Raw genomic sequence first — 23,682 nt, 5'->3', positions numbered from 1 at the left:
CTTTAATGACAAGAGATGGGTTTTAAAACAATCCTTGCACAATCTACGCAAGAAGACCGACTTTTCGTTATTTTATTTTGTTTCCTAGTGCCCTGCTCAAACACATACCAGTCATCATCACCTTTCTTCTTTCTTTTTCCTGTTTAGCTTCCAGTAATTACCGTTCAGATAATATTTCAGAGGATGAATAAGGATGATATGTATGAGTGTAAATGAAGTGTAGTCTTGTACAGTCTCAATTCGACCATTCCTGAGATGTGTGGTTAACTGAAAACCCAACTACCAAAGAAAACCGATGTAAAAATAACTGAATTTACTAGGAGTTGAACGCTGGAACTCTCGATTTCCAAATCAGCTGATTTGGGAAGACACTAGACCAACCATGGCTACCTTAGGGTTGGTCTAGTGATGAAATCTAGCTGATTTCATCACTAGACCAACCCGGTGAATTCAGTCATCATGACCTAAAAGTAGGTAACGCTACCTGAATACGCCGAGTAATATTGCTAACAATAGATACCGCAGGTAAAGAAACGTCAATGTTTCAAATTGCAGCATCATAACGAATCACGCTTTTAACTTGCAATGCTCAAATTTTTCCAACCTCAAAATGAGTGAAACTCAAGAACAACTCAACCAATCTTCATCAAATGTTCAAATGCACAACTTCAGATACCCTATTACAAAATATCTAAATTTCAATGAAATTGATGAATTAGTTTTGGAGATTTTCAAGCCACAAAATTGTATACGTAAGTCTATAAATAAATATACGATCAAGGATATTTCTACATAGTTATACACAAGTAGTCTTTAATAATGAAAAAAGGAAAATACTTACAAAATTGTTTGATACATCACTACATAAAGTGTATCTTCACATTTCATTCCCGCCTAACACCGTTAGTTCCCAACATTGTCACTAGGTGGCACGCGCGAATGAATAATTCCATCAGTCATCATGGAGTCGTATACTGGTCAGAGCGTGCTCAGTATTGTTTATGGTTTCATGAATCCAAATCGGCTACTACCCTTCGGAGACAATTCACGACAGAATATCAAAAGGAACCACCTCAAAGACAGTTTGTTATTGCGTGGTATAAACAGATTGTGTGTCACTTAGGATGTAAGGTCAGAGTAGACCTTCAGTTTTTGAAGCGGCAAACATTCATTCGTAGTCCAGATAAATTAACGGGAAGCGCCAGCTTAGAATTGAATATGCTTAGAGTTACGGTATGAAGTGTACTACGTAATCGACTGTCATTTGAACTCTATAAATTGCAACTGATACAAGCTTTGAATAAAGGTGATAAAGAAAAACGAGCTGAGCTTTGTGCAAGCATGTTAAATAAAATTGAGATTGAAGATAATTATCTTAATAAAATTGTGTTGAATGACGAAACAACATTCCATAGCAAAGATGAAGTTTTTTTTTTTTTTTTGTCTTCAGTCACTTGACTGGTTTGATGCAGCTCTCCAAGATTCCCTATCTAGTGCTAGTCGTTTCAAAGATGAAGTAAATCGATATAATGTACGAATATGGGGTGAGCGGAATCCAAGTCATACAATCGAACATGTACATGATTCGTAAAAGGTAAACATTTTTGTGCTGTAAACTGTCACAAAATTTACCGTTCCTTTGTCGATCGGTCCAAAAAAATGTACTGTAGAATATCAGCATTTCTAGCCCACCTAAAACCAGGTGATGCTTACCCTTGTACGTGACACCTTAACTCTGTTCACTAGCTGTAAAATGTACATCATTACTCTCGATGAAATCAAATATTATTAGTGCCATTTGTACATAAAATCCTTTACATGCATCAAAGTCATACGATAAGCCGATTACACAGAATATAAAGAACTTTCTGCTGGAAAAATAGATTACAAACATTATTTCCGCAAAGTAGAGGATACTGTTTTGTTTAACCCGGTAGGGTTTGTGGGAACTTGAAATAAATTTTACCTCAGCGTAACAACATAGGAAAGAACATTCTTTCAGGCGATGTAAAATTAAATTTTATTCCCGTTATAGTGCGTAAAATATAATTTAGAAATAATTTTTACTTTAATGCATACTATAGTAGGCTTATAGGTTTTTTTCTTTCCCCGTACATCCCTGGACCGGATCTGCAGTCAAGCATGATTCAATGCAAAGGCGTGTCCTTGCGATACCGACGGGCCTCCCCGCCTGCCGGCAGTAGGTCCGGCATGGCAGGTCTTGCCATGCCTGTAGTAGGTCCGCCGATTCTGAATCTTCTTGCCTGCCTCTAACTTCAGAGGAGGGAGTAACTGGGTCTGGCTATGCCGTCCCCGGGACCCCGCCCGGAACTCGGTCTTTTCTCCAATTTTTTTTTACCCGGGGTGTTGGGAGTCCTCGGGTCTCCTCACTGCCGCCCATACGTGCAAGCACGGACGAACGGCAGGTCAACAGGGGGCTGTCCTTCCTCCAGGGCTTCAGTCTGCCCCCATTCTCTGTAATCCTTTTCCTTCCTCTTTAGAATGTCTGCAATCAGCTTCTCCATGTTTAGCTATTCCGTTAAACTCTTCAACATGTATGGGACAGCGGTTTCAGATGTCACCCATTCGAGATTACAATTTAACTTGGCCCATCCCACCGAAGATCAAAGAAGGTATGGTAGGGGGTACCCTGCAGCCCGCAATAATGCAAATCTGGTTTATAAGTTAAGATTTTTCCCCCTATTACAAGTAGAACAAACTTACGGTAACATATTTTTGATAAATGAGAAACAATATGGTGAACTTTTTCTGAAATATTTTTTTAATAAATAAAATTTTCTAATAAGTGTAATTTTAAATTAGTAATAAAACAAATTTAAAGTTATTAATGAAATAAAATTGTATGTAATTTTCATTAAAAAAAAAAAAATGTGTATATGTAATTTAATAGGCGTACAAGGAAGTCATGTAGTGTCTACATAATTTTTAAATAGATATTAATAAATAACATTTGTATATATGATTTGTATAACAGATATGTATAACAGATTTGTATACATTTGTATAACAGATTTCAAAATTACACTTTTATAGATAACCATTAATGAAATATTCCATAATGGATAATCAAAACTTTAAATAAGAAGATTTTTACATCAATATTTCATTTTTAATGAAGGATAAAATTGTAATAATGAACTCATTATTTGAAACAATACAAAAATACAGATAAATTTTAACAAACAAAACAAACGCTATTAAATTTCATATATTGAATATTGAAAATAACATTTATTAAAACCAAATAATGTAACTAAACAACCATAAATATTAAATTTAAATAAGAAAAAGTAAAACTAATTTAAAAAAGCCTAATAAAGAGTAAAATAGAAAGTAAAATGAATCCTGTATTTCATTTACGAGCTAAAAAAAAATAAAAAATTGGATGATAGTGTGATACAGCAAGAAAAAGATAATTATATGCATCAGATAATGAGTATACCAATTATGTAGTCTACATTCAGTCAGTTGGTTTAACTATCAAAATATCTTCGCTTCAGATTGTCCATAATTAAAAAAAAAGTAATAATAATAAAACCAAGGTAAAAATTTTAGTTACATACTTGTTTGACTGAAATGATTACTAAATAGTTAAATCATCAAAAGAAAGATAAAATTATAACAAAAGGGAAAGTTTTTTCTTATCTTAACTTATTTCATTTTTTTATTTTATTACTTCTTTGTGTATTTATTTGTTTACATCAATCCTTTTATTTTGGTTTACGATTAACAATGATAATCTAGTTTAACAATTTCACGCATTGTTTATCTGTGGTCGATTCTTTTATTGTTACTATTGTATATATATATAGTTATTGTCGGTTTATATATAGTTATTCACTTAGATTATACAACTTCAAAAATATTTACCCTACATTTTTTATTATTTAATTTTTTTTAGATAATTTGTTCCAAAATCAAATAACATTAAAAAATTGCTTAATTTAACCTTCATATTATTACCAAATTATACTCGTATTACATAAGGAGTAAAATAATAAAAAATATCATATTTAAAACTATTTGAATTTTTTAATAAAAAATAATAATACAAAAATTGTGTGCTGATATGTTGTCTTTTTTATAATATTTATCGCATGATCTAAGATAATAAAAATTGTTGGGAGTAATTACGAAATATTAGTTAACAATGTACAGAATAAAATTCCATAAAATAGATGTGTTAAAATTTCATTTTTTGGTTAACAGACGGGAAAAATGCCCGCCCTCAATTTTATTATTTTCTGACTTTTCATATTCCGATGTCGAAAACAAAAAAATATAAATTAAAAAACTTCCAATTAAAAAAAAAGTTATAACACCGTATTACCAGTTTTTAATTTTTATTCAACGCATTAGTTTAGGGAACCTGAAGTAAATTATAACTTAATTAAGAACATGAAAGACTTTTTAAGATTATCAAGAACCTCGTGTCGGGTCATTAATGAAAACGATGACTGAAATCGTTTCTGGCAGCCTTCTTCTCTAGTCAAATATACGGTTATCAAAAGCGCAGAAATGCAAGCCGTATTCTGCCAAACACCTTTATCACAAAAATCATGATTTTTAAAACACCACGATGGTTTTTTTTTTTCAAAAGAAGCGCATTTCTGTATATGATGGGTGTGGTGATCACAATGCACCGAATCTATATTTCGTTCAGTTGCCCATCTCTCGCCTGCGGAAGAGGCTGCAGAGCCTCGAAATGGAAGCATGGCAGCTAGAATGGGACACCACGACTAAGGGAAGATGGAAAAGGAATTTTGTAGCGTATTAAAAAAGCCATGCCTGACCCAGATTCGTACCCGGGACCCCGGGGTGAAAGGCCGAGACGCTACTACTCATTTAAGGAGATCGGCTTCCATAACAAATGGTTGTAGTTTTATTGTCTGTTTAGTTTATGTCCAATAAATTGTTGATAATACTAAGCCTGTGTGTCAAGTACAAGTTTATTCGGGATCTGTGGGGATGGTACGCCTTGAATTCGTTTTTAAGGGCAGTGGGTGCCCAGGTGCTCACCAACTATGTTAATTTGAACCAATATCTGTTTCGATTCCGCCTGGCAGCTGATGAGCTGTGCATCTGAGGGAAGATCCAGTCAAATTAACATCTGATGTTTGATTGCTTTGCTCTGAGGGGGGGGCAGAACTGGGCCACTCTGGAATTTAAAGGTCAAGTGGAAAATTGGCCACTCACAAGCGGCGAGTCAATGTGGCGAGAGCCGCATTGTTGGACCGTGTGGGAGTTTCTTGATGCGGTTGTTTTGTTCAACTGAAATCAGCAGTTTACTTAAGGGAATATACTAGTTGTGGAAAAAGTTTATTAAGAATGATTTTTAAACGCTAAAAGTATGACCACATTTTCAGGCGAAGGGAGATGAGAAGCATATCTTTAATACATCACTAAAGGACAGCGACTTGAGGTCTGCTCGGAAAGGTTAAGCCGTCTAGTTGAAAAAAATTGTAAAAGAATAAAACGGCCCTCCAACCAATCGGTCGGCTTAGATCATTTTCCAATCAACGAAAGATAGTTTTTTATCTTTACAAAAACGGACTGAACTTTTAAAAAACCATATCTAAAACCTGAAATTTGAAAATTTGTTTATCTTTACACTGTTAAAAACAATCAACATTTTTACTGTGAATGAGGATGGAAGTAGAGGTAAAAATTAATTTCATTTACAAAAAAAATTACCAGACACCATTCATTTGTCGGGTTGCATTTAATATAACATTCTGGTCTGGTGTTTCAGAGACATTGGTGAAAGAGTAAGATATCCGGTTGCCAACCGGTTGCGAATTTAAAACAAGATACCTGGAGGCTTCAAGAATATTCTACGAAACGATCATCAGGACTGTATATCTACCAGCTTTAATATATTTTAGCTTGTTAAAAAAACTTAATCTAAAACGTTAATTATTTTTTCTTGAAATAAGAAATCATCCAATTAAAAATAATTTCAATTTTTTATTAATGAAGGGGGTTATTAAATTCTGGCCCAGGAGGTGATGGCCAGACCTAATGATCGATTTAAGAAATAAAAATAACAAAAACATTCGTGCGAGTAAAGGAAAAAGTAGTAACACGTGTAAGTAATGTGAAATTCACGTAATAAAATTATATATATAACAATTCATCGTCATTTTGTAATGATACAGTCATAAGTTAAGTAACTACGTCCGTTTTATAAGAGTATCTCAATTGTTATAGATATAACAATTTTACATTTTTTATGTATTTTAATCATAAATTCCTCCTGAAAATGGCAGAGTAGCCGAAAGCGCTTGATGAAGCAAATGGAATTTTGGTAAACTGTTCTTAAAATTACGTATAATAATAATAATAATAATAATAATAAAGATAGCTTTTTATTAGTTTGGCAGTCCGGGTATAGGATGCAGATTTAACCCACAAAATCCCTTGGGATCTCAATTTTTAAACAAAATAAAGTTCATATGACGTCTAAATTAATACTAGATACAATTAGATTTTCAGTTTTGAAAATTAAAGTTTAAGTTTATTGAAATTCTAAGTAAGGATCCAATTTAGGCTCCTGCTTTTTTGGCTTAAAGTTTTATTTATTGGAGCGATTAATTACTTCAATAAGTTGGCCCGATTTGCTGCAGTTATTCAACAATGCTAAAAATCAAATTAGAAAAAAAAATCCCTTTTGGCACTCCGGAAGGCGGAGGTAGATTTCACCGGTTCTAAGTAGGGGATAAAAAGGATTTCCACCTTAAAGTTAAGGAAAACTTCAAATTTACTCAATACAACAATGGTTGCATGTGAAAAAATTTCACGTGTTTAGCATCATCTTGCAATTCCAGCAATATTTTGGTCATCCCTTGCCGTAAAAATTGTTTCAGACAAAAGTTTTAGATAATGTTTAGAGGACTAACGACCTCTTTAAACCGATTCGATACTCTGCTTATTAAGGGTGGTATGATTTTTTTGTCGTCGAAACCCCATTTTTTCACCCCCTAAGGCAGTGGTTGGTGATAAAAAAACTTTACTTAGATAAGTTATAGGCCCTTATCCAAAGATTAGTAGGAACTTTAAAATAATTCGATATTTTACTTAATAACAAAGTTATAGCGATGTTTTGTTTTTTCGATAAAGCCCTGCTTTCCACCCTCATGGTCTGATTTTGCCCATTAACGAACTCAACCGAGATTTTGGGTCATTTTATTTTATGTATCAATTTGAAAGTGATTATTCCGGAAATATTATCAACCAAAATACAGGCCAACTTCTGTATTTACACATATCTTCTGCAAATTTCGAGTTTTTTGTGCTTTTTTTTGGATTAAGATCTCGAACCTCGACATTTCCCAAAAAAGGCCTGAAACCCAAACGTTTAGCCGATCTCTATAGTTATCTTTTTGACTATATTACTGCAGACTATTGTCGGAAAAGTAAAAATATTAACTAACAGACAGTAGTTACGTTAACACTATAAATGAATATTTTTTCGGAGTGTTTTTAGAATAACAGCAAACAGTAAGAATATACTAAGATCGCATAACCCGTCGCATAATATTGGAGACAGCATCACCGATAACACAATAACTAGGAACAATTGGCACAAATAATACATTTTATTTTACGTTGATTTATATGCCCTGAAAATCGTCCGGTATGTACGTGTAGGTTATGTGCTTAAAAGATGCACGGATTACATGCCTATCTGTTGATGCATTGGGTTAATAAGAGAAAGGGGAATTACTTTCTCTCACTCACTCTCTCTCCCTGTTTAAATTGTCCTGAATAAATCATTACATATAAATGCAACAGCACGTTTTCTTGATGAATAAAACCAACGTAATTATGCTTCTCAAGTATTATGCATTAAGACGTTATTTCAATTGTTGAGTATTTTTAAATTATTGCAGTATTTACATTTTATATACACATACCATACAAAGTATAGCAATCCTTAAATACCTTTTCAATAGTTAAATATAACAAAATGAAATTTATCAGATGCTCCTACCTCGAAACGGTTTATTTTTTTGTTGTGAGACAATTACACGTCAAAGCTTCTATTGGACGACTCAAAAATGTTATATGGAAAGGTCGAGCTGTGAAATATCATTTTAAAGACGTTGAAAAACAAAACTTTTACGTAAAAACCCTAACAGATAACCCTGACAAAAATTGCGTACATTTACTATTTTTCACAACTACTCTTAAAAAGTGGTTTGGTAACTTTTTCAATAACTCCTCAGAAATGAAACACTTAAACAAATTGAGAAAATATTAACTTTTTATGGAGAAAAAACGGATCAAATATCATCGTACCTTCCTATCAGCGGGATTCACTACCGACACGATTAATTGAAAAAACGATTTATTGAAAAATCAACTGATGCAGAAAAAAGAGCCTGGGTTAACCGACATCGTTACAGACAAGTTCCTGACCAGATCGCATTCAAAAGGATCATCTTATGCTGTTAATGTATGCAAAATTATTTATGTATTATTATGTGGCATGCTTAAAGCTGTTCTGTCACATTTTCCCCTTTTGTACCTGGCTGAGGGTCACACTTGTAGGAGGAGAAAACAGGGTGTAGGGGGGACTGAGAGACCTCAAAAAAAAAATTATTATGTGTATTTGGATAAAGATTTTATAAAAGAACTCCCGGGTTTCAAATCAATTTTATAAATAGCAAATACAAGTGCCTCAAAAATATTCGATTTCATTCTACCTTGTACCAGGATGTCTGGCTGCTAATGTTAATGATAAAAGTGACTGATAATGGTAAATAGCCGCTACTATTCTTGTCCGCTGATGGGTAAAATCATTACAAATCTTATATGAGTATATCGTATTATTCAAATATTCTCTCAGAAAAAAAAACATACGCGACAGTGCGATCGACTTTCTCTTCCAAACCAAATATTTGGAAATCAAGAGAGCACGGATATGGTTAATGATATAGGGTGGAAAACCATATTGCTGGAATGAGGAAAATTAATAAAAACTGTAAAACTCTAAATTGTGTTATGATAAAAACCCATTTTCTTTGTATGGAAAAAACAGATCTTTAACGTTGCCTGCTGAAATCGACGATTTCCGGGCGACTTTTCTTTTAAACCATTCCTGTGTTCCTTTTTATTATTTTTAACAACAGAGAGCAATTTTATTTGAAGCTAAATTATCCTTGCGCTCATACTAAAAGTTTTGTTGAATAATAGCGATTAATTTAGTTTTAATAAACCTAATTATGAACCGTGTTTTCTGCTGAGATGACGCCATGGCAACTCTCACAAAAGTACGACAGTAATTTTCACTCGTGATGATATAGAAGTTAAGAGATATTGTCTAACAAACAAAATTCATTATATGAAAACTTTTTAGATTTCCTGAACACATTGAATAGAAATAGAACATTTGTATATATCGTTTAAAGAAATCAATACAATTTTTACAAAAAAGTTGTTTTTATTATTTTTTTTTTTTGGGTTCGTGGCTATTTTCCTCGTTATCATTATGAACGAATTTTTTTTTGTGAATACTATAATTAATAGAAATTTGATCGATATTAATTTTTTATAATTATTATATTCAGAATCATTAAACCATTAATCGGAATGGGGAAAATATTCTTAGCATAAATATTTTAAACAAAATTTTAAAACACATAAAAATTAAGGATAAGGTGATTTTTGATTATTAAAGACATGATTCTTTGAATTTTATAAAATATTTAAGCGCATTAGGTGACCTACCCTCATTGTTAACTATTTGATTGTTTATTCATACATAGCTCTAAACTAATTTTAATCAAATTTGTATGGAAAATATTAATTTAACCCTGGCAGAAAATAAGACGACTGAATTTTTTTTTACGGAGCACTTTCTCCGTTTGAGATGAATCGATTACAAAATTTTCTTTTCTAATCTTTCTCTTCGTCCTCAATTTATAATTCGTTCATGTTTTTAGGGTCATCGTGAAAAGGGGTTAAACTGTAAAACTTGCCTACTATTACCGTACAAATATGAAATGAATTCGCCCTATTTATCTACCTAAGCGATCAGCCAAATGCTGTACCAGGATTTTATTGGGAAATAAAATTTAGGCAAAAAAAAAAAATTAATTTTCTTAAAACTTTTTCGGAAAAAATAATTGGAAAGATTTTTATAAACGTAAAGATATTTTTTTTGAAATTCAACTGTGAATAACTTCTAATTATCCAAGAAATTCTTCAAGTCGACGACTACGGTTTCATCTAGTTTACAAAATCGTTTATTTCAAACTTATTTATTATCGAGGTACTTCACATATGAGATTTAAAATTATAAAGAAATGTTGAAAATCAACTGCTAAACGATTTCACGAACTTTATTCCTACTTAAAACTCAAATTTTTTAGTTAAAATGTCAGATTTCACAAACATTTAAATAATACCGCTTCTTCAGAATTAACTCCGCTACTGGAGACCTAATTCTGATCGAAAAATGTACCGTTTTACGATTTGAAAGGCACAAACTTTAGACTTTGATGATGGAGTAGGATTACACCATCAAAAAACTGGGAAAATCCGATTTTCTTAAACTGTATTTATAATAATTTATTTTATTAGAGCAATAAACCTCCGGTAATAACTTATAAGTAAATAAATTTTAATCAAAAGCTATAAAAGTCTATTTATTCATATTTTGCACGTTCTTGGGTTTTTATTCCCTTTTCTTTTTTGCTCATCGACCTGCTTCAGTTTTCATCTTTTTATCATTTTAGTGCATAATTTTTCGTATCTTCTAACATCAATGGGGGAAAAAATGTTGGACATAGTTTTTCGTGGACTATTATTACGCTACTTAGCTGATGTGTGGAACTTCGTTTTTTTCTGTTTAGCCTCCGGAACCACGGTAAGGTTTACTTCAAAGATATGATATGTATGAATGCAAATGAAGTGTAGCCTATTACAGCCTCAGGTTACCTTTCCTGAGACGTGTGGTTAATTGAAACCCGACCGCCAAAAAAACAGCGGTATCCACAATCTAGTATTCAAATCCGTATAAAGATCGCCTTTACTAGGATTTGAACCTTAAATATCGATTTCGAAATCAGCTTATTTTCAATAACAAATTCACCACTAGACTAACCTGGTGGGTAGGGGCTTATCCTGACAGAGTCATAGGTAACGCCAGGCCTCCTTACAGAATACAATAAAATATAATGGCTAACAGTATTCTAATACACTCCGAGTATACGTTTCTCCAATTCATGTAATTTCATATCATTAACTTATAAAAGTCGATCTCATCGAATCAGGCCGCAGTTTAAACTGAATGTTCCTGATAGAAAAAAAGAAGCTTTCATTAAAATGAAAATAAATGGAATAACGATTTATCATTACATAAGAATAAAAATGACCTCCAGGAAGGTAAAAAGAAAGAATTATACGTAAGTATTATATTAACATCAAAATGATTACCGGAAAATAATATATACGTAGAATAGAAGAGATACGTGTAACTTAACATAGAGAAAGGATAAACATGCAATAAATTGCATTTAGTTCTATATATAAATATATATTAATATAGAGTTAAGGTCCGACCACGGATGCACGTACAGATAGATCTCTAAATAATCCTTATATAATTGTTATATAAACTTATTGTAAGTAACTTTATTTACAGTAACAAAAGATATTAGTGCATGACTGAAAAAGCACAACCAGTAATGCTCTTAAGGCCAATTAGAATATCCTATTTAGACAAATATTTCTTTTATCAGGAAACACACGGATAAAAAATATGTACATTTAGATTCTTGAAATGCTCGCGCGCGCACACGTATAAATATATATATATACTACAAATAATAATTTCTGTTATATATTATTATGTGTGTGGATGCGAATTTGATTCGATTGGTGAAATAACGTACAGTTGAATAACATTACAAATAAATAATTATACTGTTACATACGTTATATATAATCAGCTAACGATTTCAATTAAAGGAAGAATAATAATAAAATATTACTTTTCCATGTAATCAAAACCATCCATCCAAATACATACTGATCGGTCAAGGTCACTCTCGAAATTTTTTCTCTTAATTAATTCTATTATCTTTATAACTTACTTTTATGCTGCACTCAGAAAAAATGGAAAATAAAATCAATTATTATTAAAAAAATATATTAAAATTAAAATGTTATTGACAGTTGAATTAAGAATAAACGTATACTCGTATGTGTCTTGCTGAAAACCAATAATACAGTATACATTGTTATCGTACTTCGTTGGCGTGATGACAAGGCTCTTATGAAAAAGCTAAAAGTTAATTACCGCTAAAATTCTTAATATTTAAGATTAATTTTTTAACAATCTTAAAATTATTACACAAAAAAAAACCCATAAAAATCTGTTTTTGAGTGTTACTCTTTAGTTACGTCAAGAAATATTAGTCTATAATTAAACACTTATTTTAGAAAACTTTTTACTCTCAAGAAAAATATACGCAGAGCAAAAATACAGAGATACATTCCAGTATAGATTTCGTATAAGGTTTTTGTTAATTTCAAATTTTATGTATTTGTTACCCGAATTCAGTCGATAAGCAACACGACACAAAGTTAAACTTTTTATATAGCCTCTGGCCGTGTGTGTAGAACCTTCCGTTAAACCTCGTAAAGATTTAGTGTTCCAAATATTTTTCTAGATCCTTAGCACAAATCTAACGAAAACAAAACAAGTAAAAAAATAAATAAATAAATAATACTGTGCAAGAAAGGATCTATTATAACGGAAAGGTGTGGATATAATGATCAGTGGCGGTTCGCGTACAGGCACTGGAACTGCAGTACCCCCTATTTCCACTTGATATTATCGATAACATTTAATATAATGAGTCCTTTCTTCCTTCTTTATACTTGTACAATATATAATCCTTAAGCTTAATGTCATTAGCCATTCTTCAGTTTATGAAAAAGATACAAAAATCTTTGTATGGAACTGTGAGATCACAATTACAGCGGCGTGGTGTTTGGCTGTTGTGCGCATGCGCACTTAGGAAGATGCATACGAGGTTGCGAGGAAGAGAGAGCACTATCGCTTCCGCAGTGCCGGTCCTGGCGTGCTGGTGGACGGTAGTTTTTCCTGCATATGTATGGAACGTTTCTTGTTCGTTCCCTTTTCTAGTTTAGTCGGTGGAAGGAATATGAAAGCGGTTTTGTTGTTTTTTTCAGTGATGATCGGAAGGTGGCGGAAAGCAAGGGCTCTTTGATTGCCAGAGCTGTCCAAAAACACGCTGAAAGGGCGAAAGAGAGGAAAATTAGTAAAAACTAATTATGTATTTGTTTCTGTGTACATAGAAATTTAAATTAAGCACCGGTAGACTATAGTGTTTTAAGCGGACATTTTATTAAGTAACTAATAATACTAAAAAATATTATCTGTATTGACATTTTATTATTTATTCGGTCAAACCGAATAAGGTTTTTAAGGACAATGCGCTTTAAAACCGTGTACCATATTCTTGAACGTGATAAAGTGTAGAATTATATTATTATCCTGCTTCCAGCTATTCTATTTGATTTTTTTTCGGTTCTTTTGTTTTACAGAAAACTTTAACCTTGGCCTTGAAATTGCCCATACAAAACTTTTCTGGAGCAGTACCCCCACTAATTTTAGCTACAGGTCGTCACTGATAATGATGATAAAGGTATGATTTACCCGCAAAGGAACCACGAAAATTAGTACTCTGACTTCCTCAAGGCTCATCCATCCTATCCGCAATCGCACGAGAGATCCCCAAGTTATCTTTATCCAGGATGGGAGAAGCATTTTTACTTGTCCAACGATTTGGCGTAGACCGACTTAAAAATATACTGACACAAAACCTTGCTTTTCCTCAAAATATTAAAGAGCTATGAAAGACAAAGTTCAATTTTAGAAAAGAAAACCCTTGTCCTGAAGAACCCGACTGAATTGAACCGATTTCAAATCTTTCACGCGGATCCCCATCGGGGTTTTTTTATAGAATCGTGCTACACTGATATAAATAATTATAGTACTATAATTATTTATGTGGTTTTAAAATAAAATTAATGTACTCTTTAAATTATGTATATTGTTTAGTATGACTGAAGGCAATTCATCCGCTGCTGCAGTTGTACGAAACTTGTAGTCTGAGTCAGAATATTTTACATTGTAGCAACATAGCAACACTGTTTCTGTTGAAATTAAACTATTAGTAAAATTTTAAGTTTTAATTATATTATTGGATTATCTTATTATGAAATCATTTTTATCTTTCAAAAAATAATAAATAAAAGAAAAAAAAGGAAAATTTTAACAAAAAAATTTAAGTTTAAGAATTTAGATTTTTAAGTGCTCGAAGAATTTAAATTTGATAATAAAACAGTAATACAATTAAATACACACTGAGAGAAACATTTTCAAAAGTCAAAATTCAAGGCGAATTTATCAGATCCATTTGAAATGAAACGTGCTCTAAGACAGGCGATGGAGTTTCTACGACACTTTTTAACTGTACCCTTGAAAGGTGATGAGAGAATGGACAAAAGAAATTAAAAACAAACTTTAAACCTTTCAAAAACAGTAAAACTATGGACAAAATCTAAAGGGCTAGGAATTGATATTTTGGGTTTTGCGGATTATTTAGTACTATTACAGGTTGCAGGTCCTTATCCAAAGAATAGTTCGAACTTTAAACGAATTCGATATTTTACTAATAAGAAAGTTATAGCGATATTTTGTTTTTTCGAAAAAGACCACCCCGATAGTCCGATTTTGACCGTTAAGGAACTCAACCAAGATTTTGGGACGAGTTATTTTTAAGGAAAAATTTGAAAGTGATTGGCGCAAAATTACGGCAGTTATCGTGTCCACAAGAAAGTGAAATATATATATATATATATATTAAGAATTTAGATTTCGAAGTGCTCGAATAATTTAAATTTGATAATAAAACAATAATATAATTAAAGAAATACTGAGAGAAACATTTCCAAAAGTCAAACTTCAAGACGAATTTATCAGATCCATTTGAAATGAAACCTGCTGTAACACAGGCGATGGATTTTCTCCGACATTATTTAACTGCACCCTTGAAATATATATATATATATATATATAAACTTTTGAGCTGACGGTGGTTTTGAGGTCTGGAGGATGTGAAACGCGAAGATATGTCGAAATTTTCCGGAAGTCGAATCATGGTACCAATTACAATTGGTAGCTTTCTCATGAAATCTACCGAAAATCCACATCAAGAAAAGCTAATTTAAGACACTATAAAACAGTATTTCCTCCAGTGTTTCTAAACCACGTAAAGTTTAGAAGCTATTAACTAGAAACTATAAAAATTATCTAGCCAAAGTATAATGAGAGTTGAAAAAAGATCCAAATTGTGTGTACTTTAGTTACCGTAGTTACTATTACACTCGGCATTGCCGGGTCCGGTTATCCCCGTTCCTGCAGTTGAGGTAGACGATGTAGAAAATGGATAAGTTTCAGAATCGATGGGCCGACCTGCCGTGCCGGAAATATAGTCGGTGGGCGAGGAGGCCTGTGGAGGCGAAAGAACACTCCCCTGGATTGAGCACATTCGTGAATGCGGGATCTAAAAAAAAATAAAAAAGTTACTATTATAATATATATTGTAATTTAGTTTCTTATCCAGGTTTCTATAAAGCCTGAATTCTATAATTGTTATTTATTAGTATTATTCTCACAACCGTGAAGATAACGTACAGAGCTGGGGACCAGGGGTGGAGCCCTCTGGGTAGATGGGAATGGAATGGCGACCGACGCAAGCTCTACGGGTGTGCAGGGCGCCGGTCCCCCTGGAAAATTGGAAATGGCGAGCGAACCGAGTTCTGTGACCAAGGGATAGGCCTCTTGGCCCGGGAGGTCCCGAGAAGCCGCTGAGTTGGACCTGGGATTCGCCTGAGCTGACCTGAACCCCGAAGGTCCAGGTTCTGGCTAGACTAACCGGCTACTGCGAATATGTCAAGTTTTCCAATTAATTTTCTTGAAAATTTCCAAGAGAATAATCGGAATATTAAATTGAGATTAGTCATATAAATAATTATATACTACTGATATCCGATTCTAATTAAGAGCAACGATAATGGTAAACGATTCTCAAAATCGGAACTTCAAATTTATTGATATGAAGATTTAATTTTTTATTCAAAAACCATAATATTTGAAAGAAACTTTCAACGGGACCACAGAAAGACCGTCAATAAGATAACAAAACAATCACCGAAATTATTCTGTTTGATAATGAGCAAGCCTTTTAGACTTAAAAAAAAGAAATATTCTTTACAAAATGAAACAATATCGCATTATTTTTTTTAATTTAGCGAAGACTAAAACAGGCCAGCAAAGAGTTGTCTATCCAGAACGATAATTAAGGAAAATTAAGTGGAACTTAATTAAGTAAGTAAAAAATTATACAAGAAAATTATTCTACCTTTTGAATTAAATTTTGAAATACGAGCCCAATGATGATTGGGCTCTGGTAAACCGGTCCTCTGGTATACCTACCCAGAGGAGGATAGCCAGTTACGTTTATCATAGATCCCGTGTCTGCCCACTTTCTTGACCAATCGTAAGCAAAATTTACCTGCATCAATGCTCAATATAAATAAATCATCGGGGGACAGATGAAAGATTTCGCCCTGATTTCTGTGCCTTCGGTAAAATTAATCCAGAACCTAATTCTTGGGACCCAAATTAAGGAATAAATTTATATGAAATATGGCTTGAAAAATTGAAAAAATAGGTCCCTAACTGTGCTTTTGGAAGTTTTCAAAAAATCTTGGATAAAAGACAAAACATCAAGATAAAAAACATACTATTTTAAGTTTGGGGTAAAATAAATTTATTGAAAGGATAATAAACACATAAACGTTTTAAACAAAATTTAAAAAAATTAGATTCTGAGTAAAATGGTACGAGTAGTCTACATAAACTAAATACAAACGTAAGAATTTAGAAATTTATTAAAAACAAAACATATCGAAGAAATTTTTTAAACCGGGTATTAAACGAAACATTTTCAATATTAAAAAATAAAGGAACTAAAAATTTAAAAAAATAATCAATCAATATTTTAAAAAATAAATTAATTTATCAACTTTAAAGCTTATTAAAAAAAGACTGATGTGGATTCCATATGACTTCCTTGTACGCCTATTAAATTACATATATACATTTTTTTTTAAATAAAAAGTACATAAAATTTTATTTCATTAATAACTTCTGATATTTTTTCATAGTTTTTTTTTATTATTATTTAATTACTATTTATCATAAAACCTTTTTTATAATCAGAAGTTATTATATTAATTATTAATATTAATTATATTAATTAATAATAAATTTAAAAAAAGAAAAAGTTAAAAAAAAGGAAATGAAGTATGATTCGAACTGATGTGTGCCTTCTCCTTGTAAGACCCAAATATTTCATTAATTAAAATTTTATTTAGCTATAACTGTGAAACCAGTGAAAATAAGCAGCACTTATGAAATATCGTTGAAAAGTTTTCAATGAGGGCTTATTACTGCAATTAAGAAAAGTCCAAAATCCAATTTTTTGGGGATTTTTTTTAAACACTTTTGGTTCAGTCGATTGGAATCAAAAGGAGAGGTGCACAACTAGATGTTACAGCAGTCCTAAATCCACATTATCAACATCCTACGGCCAATCATTTTTGAGTTATGCGAGATACATATGTATGTTCAGACGTCACGCCAAAACTAGTAAAAAAGGATTCAGGGATGGTCAAGATGGATATTTCCGTTGAAATTAAAAAACCGAAATGTTTCGCGATCACAGTACTTCCTTTACTTCATTCAAGGAAGTAATTAATTTCATCAAAATTTCTTGAAATAATTTATTTCATAAGTTTGCACTGTTAACAGTTGGATTCCAACAATTATATTTTTAGTATTGCATTGGAACGGCAATAAACATTTAAATAAGTGAACACAATAGTGCGTGTATATCATTCATTATAAAAAAAAACTTTTATAGAATCGCTTTATTATTATTATTATTATTATTATTACTACCATTCTTCTTGTTAATATCTTTTTTATAATTATACAGATTGGATCACGAAGTCCTCCTCCCAGGACTTTCATACCTATTCTACTTGTGAAAAAAATGGAAAAGGTTCATATAAACATATGTCCTAAAATGTTTCGTTTGCGAGTTACAGCTAGTGAAAGATTTCGCTCGAATTTCAGCTACCCTGGTGAAATGAAATCGTGCTGAAATCTTTAGGACGTTAATTAAAGACAGAATTAATGATTTCTTATTTTTTTTGACCTGAAAATCGAATAAACTATCTGCAATAGTAGTCCAGAACCGTATATTTCCTTTGGTTATTGAGAAATCTGGAATGAAACCCAATAAACTGGGGTAAAAACCCCTGCTTTTATGTTTGACGAACAATAATTTTGTTAAACGGGTAATAAAGACATAATAATTTTAAACAAAACTTGTATAGAATTTCATTGTGAACAAAATGGTGTAAGATAAATTGAATAAAACAAAGGAAATTAATTCTGTCTCATAATTAAAGTCACAAAAATTACATTACGACCTCATTTCAGTGGGGTCGCTGAAATCCGAGCGAAATCTTTCACTAACCGTAATTCGCCAACGAAGCATTTTAGGACATATGTTTATGTGAACTTTTTCCATTATTTTCACGAGTGGTTATGAAAGTCCCGGAAGAACTTCGTGATATAATCTGTATATTAATTTACTTTTTACTTTCTCGGCTACATGTCTATTGTTTTTTAAAGGATCATTTTTTTATTGAATAGCGCTGCACCGAAATTTTGAAGTAAATGATTATCACAATAAATAAACTTTTTAACCCCAAAAAACAAGGAAGCTGAATGGGACCCGTACTTAAAATATAATTTTTTTTAAACTTTAATTTCAAGATGAATTAAAAATTTACTTGAATTTTCAAATTCAAGTACATTTAATATTTAGACGTGGAACAGTTTTTAAAAAAGGGGTTCCCATAGAAGCCAAAATTAAGGTTTAAAATCTGGGACTCCTGGGTACCCATTGTTCACAGAAAACCTTGAGTTGATCCAGGTTGAAAAGAAAAAACATCACATAACACACTTCGCCGAAATAGGATAAAAAATTCACGGCCATTTAACGTATCCTACAAAAACTTACATAGCAAATATAGAACGATTACATTTTAAAATTAACCTAACAAAATAAAACATTAAATGTCGAGGAATGATAGTAACAACAACGAATTTATTATTTAATTACTCAAAACATTACTGTATTAATTAGTCAAGGTTAACGAGCGAAGCGAGCGTAGGTTAAGTTTGGTTAAATTATGTTTATAAAATAAATAAATATAAATGGTTATATTAAATGAGTACATCTAATGATGACATTGAATTTAAATGGACGTGATAGGTGGCTATGCAAAAAATGAACTTGTCGATCAGAAATTGGTTTAAGCAATAATACATGGTTAAAGATCATCATTTGATACTATATTATGTTTATTTACTGCTGGTCAAATAAATATACAAAATAATAATAATTATATTCCTTTGATTTAATTTTTAAAAAATGGAAAAAAATCGAGAAAAGATTTTTTTACCTTTTTTCTCGCCTAAAAGTTGTTTTTTCAACATAATACTCATTTGAGTTGATTTGGGCAAGAATTTTTGGGTGGCATAAAACGAAAAAGCACCAGTTTTTTTCCTAATAATTTTGGTTTTTTATTCAATTATACTTTTAATAATGGAGATCAAATAGGAATTAAACTTTTCACTGAACATTTTGATAGTTTTCGCAACTATGGGTCAAATATGGTTGATGTAACGGCCAGCCAGACCAATGTAAAAACTATTTTTACTATTATATTGGTAACTCTTATTTACATTAATTTTATTTAATAAAATAATTAACTTTATATTACTAAATATTGTTTGATTTCTGAATTGGTATAAGCCGAATTTTTTTAAAATTAAAATTAAAAATTTTTATTTAAAATTAAATAAATTTTAATTAAAACTTAATTTTATTGGAGGATAAAGGACAGGGCCGAAAAAATCTTTCAATCCTTTTCCGGTTTTTTCTTTAGATTTTCTTTATCTACTGTTGAATATATAAAGTACAAAATGCACTACAGCATGTTTTTCCTGTAAATTTATTTGAAGTATTTTCCTGTTTTTGATTTTATATTCTATAAATTATTAATACCTGTTTGAAAGTAAAATAATGTAAACAAGTTATTGTACTAATTTATTTATTATGATATTAATCATCGAGAGATTCAACAAATCAATTTTAAAATGAAATAAAACTTCTAACTCGATACTGCGTTCAAATGCTCTAAAAAAATATTATTTGATAATACGTAACCTTATGAAGCATTAATAATAATAATAACTAATCCTTCTGATTATAACATAAGTGTAACTAAAATGATTGTATAATAATAATAAATAAATAATAGAAAAAAATAAGGATTATGATTTTTCTTTAAATCCCCTCCACTTCGTATGCAATGTTATTTCGTATAATGAAAATAATGTCCTAATAGTTTTCACAATTGTATTTTTTTATTTCCCCGTTATTTCTGGTCTAAATGAAGACTCCTAATCCCCCTTCCCATTATATTTCATCTTTATCATTTTATTCCCCCGACATCTGAAAACGTCTTTCTGTTCTACTTTCACTGACATCAGTTATTGTTTAATAAGACTTCTCTCGTGCTTATATAGTTATGGACACTAAGTAAGGGAGCACAGTGCGTGTTGTGTTAGTGCTTCTGTCTACATTGGAACGTATACTTACTTCGATTTTATATTATTTATTTATTTACTTAAGTAATAATATTTTATACAATACAAGGAAAATGTATCACAGATCTCAGGTAAAGTAATTTTATGTAAAATTAGAAAAAAGTCTTTTAAGTAGATATAATAAATAAAATTTAGAAAAATTTTAAAAATATATCTGTACTGCAGATATTTTTAATTTTATAAACAATTCAAATGATTATCAAAGAATTACATTCAAAAAATTTCTTAATTTAAAAATTCAATTTCTCAAAAACGGCAGTTCATATTTTGAATCTTTCTTTATTTTTCTATTGGATATCAATTTTTTTCACATAATTTTAAGATAAACAATAAATTTAGAAAATAAATAATATTTTGTTTCACTTAGAAAAGTTTGACGTTATGGGATAAAATATCAATTAGAAACAAACTGATATTGATATGACTTCGTTAATTTTTATTACGATTCGTTACAAAATGGTCTGAGAAAACTGCTGTTATACGAATAAATACAAATATTAACCACTAAAAAATAAATAAGAGTTTCCATAAACAATAATGGTTTCGAATCATTCAAAACTATTATTTTTTTTTTCTTTTAATGATACTTTTCAAAAAGTTTACTTTTCATTTAACACAGGATTATAAACGCTGACCTTTTAATACACTGACAATATAATTTTTCATTAATTAAAAAAAAACTACCAAAAACTTTATTTACTATGGTTCAAATCCTAGTAAAGGCAGTTACTTTTATACGGATTTGAATATTAGATCATGGATACCGGTGTTCTTTGGTGGTCGGGTTTCAATTAATCTCAATTCTCAGGAAGGTCGCCTGAGACTTTTCAAGGCTGAAATAAAAAAATAAGAGACAAAAAAAAATAATAAAAGACTAAAAAATAAAAGACTGTTTTAATTTACATTCATATATGTCATCCTCATTCACCTTCAGAAATAATACCTTACGGTGGTTCTGGAGGCTAAACAGAAAAAAGTAGAGAGAGGTCGTATTTTTAGGAATATTTTTATCTTTAATTTTTTTTTAGTTTATTTTTATTTGGGAAAGCCAACAAAAAAAAAAAAAAACACCATCTATACGGCAAAACTATACCTTAATAGGAAACGAAAAAAAAATCTACGGTTGGAAGTCAATTTAACCTGCCTGGAATACGAGATTATCAATATTTTTTATCTCAAATTTTCCAAGTTTTTTCTTGGATGTTTCGTTTAAAACATAATTTGTATCCCAGAATAATAGGAGGCTACATATATTAATAAACTAATCAAAGATGACAAAAAAAAAAAGAAAATTATCTATACATCGTGCATAAAAACATTCATTTTTATTAAAGAAAATTTATCGCTGTCAATTTCCGGGAGAAACCTACTGGTACCCGTAAGTATGAAATCATGGAGACCGATATATTTAGAAAATTAAAAATGTTTATGTTTATGAATGTCGTCAATCTTTGCTAAAAATAAGAACATCACTAATCTATCTCTATTAAAATAGACAACAGATCTGTTTATTACCGGGTCCTTTAAAATAAGACAATTTCTTTTACCAAAAAAATAATAATCTGTTGATAAATTTTTTAATTAATATTAACTAAACATTTTTTAAAAAAAACTTAATTTCCTGTATCTCGTTCGACGTGTACAAATAATGTACGTAAAGAATTTTCATTACAGCCTTCCTTAATTGTGTTTTATTATTATTTTATATTTATTTTAATAATAACGTTTTTTTTTATTTTTTAAATAATTAATATGACTTTAACCGCATCTAATTTTAGTTTTACAATTAACTGTTTATTTTGTAATGCTATTCTGATCAAAGTTATACCACAGTTTTTCTCGATTCATGAGGCAAAAACTTGAGTAGTTCCTTTGTTTTGTACGCGGAATAACATATGTGCCTATTCCTGACGTCATCTATGTAGTATATTATTGTGTACCGATCCGAATAAAACATTTATTTATATTTAGAGACCGGTAGAAAAACTTTCTCAGAAAGATATCGAATTGAAAATCTTTATTATTTTGTAAATGAATAAAAAATATAAATTTGTGTCATAATTTTCTGAAATATTTTGTAAAATAATAACAAATGTATTCTGAAAAAAACCAATCCACCGAGTCGGTCTGGTGGTGAACTCGTCGTCGTAAATCAGCTGATTTCGAAGTCGAAATTTTCAGGTTCAAATCCTAATAAAGGTAGTCTCTTTTATTCGGATTTGAATAGTAGATCGAGGATACCGGTGTTCTATGGTGGTTATGCTTCAATTAACTCAACGTCTCGGGAATGATCGGCCTGAGTTTGTTAAAAACTACAGACTTACCGGTACAGTTACATTATACATGTCGTTAATGACTTTAATTATTGATTCGACTATAAATAAAAGTATTAAAAAAAAGAAAGTTTAAGATATCGTTCCGTTGAAAACTTTCCATTCATTAAAGAAATAAAAATTATTTCCTTAATATTATAAATAATTATTACAAAAAGCGTGGATGACCGTTTTATGGTGATGATTTAACATCCTCAGGAATAATTTATAATTTTATTAAAAATATATTTAGAAACTTAATAACAAAACTCAAAAAAAATCTACGTAATGTAATTATTCTAATGATAATTGTACTTTAAATTTAACATGCAACTGTGATCTAAATATGAAATAATTAATCTTTACTACCACAGCTTTTATAGTAATATGAAAATAAATAATTTCATTTAATAATTAATTTTATATTACTAAGAGTACAAAAAAAGGATCAGAAACTATAATATTAAACTTGTAAGTAACATAAAAAAATAATAT

At 30.7% G+C, this 23,682-nt stretch overlaps 1 protein-coding gene across 1 annotated transcript in view; it reads left to right on the top strand.

The window, feature by feature from the left end:
* Positions 1-939: 939 nt before the first annotated feature.
* Positions 940-23,682, top strand: part of LOC142331611 (uncharacterized) — a 37,745-nt gene continuing 15,002 nt past the window's right edge. Inside the window, exon 1 of the mRNA XM_075377640.1 lies at positions 940-1,233. Within this exon, the coding sequence (XP_075233755.1) occupies positions 940-1,233 (294 nt within the window). The remainder of the gene's footprint in view (positions 1,234-23,682) is intronic.

The sequence above is a fragment of the Lycorma delicatula genome, chromosome 10 (genome assembly GCF_047948215.1).
Source record: "Lycorma delicatula isolate Av1 chromosome 10, ASM4794821v1, whole genome shotgun sequence".
In the NCBI taxonomy this organism is placed as follows: Eukaryota; Metazoa; Arthropoda; class Insecta; order Hemiptera; family Fulgoridae; genus Lycorma; species Lycorma delicatula.
The sequence above is the reverse complement of the archived record's forward strand: the minus strand, read 5'-3'. Positions and strand labels throughout refer to the sequence as shown.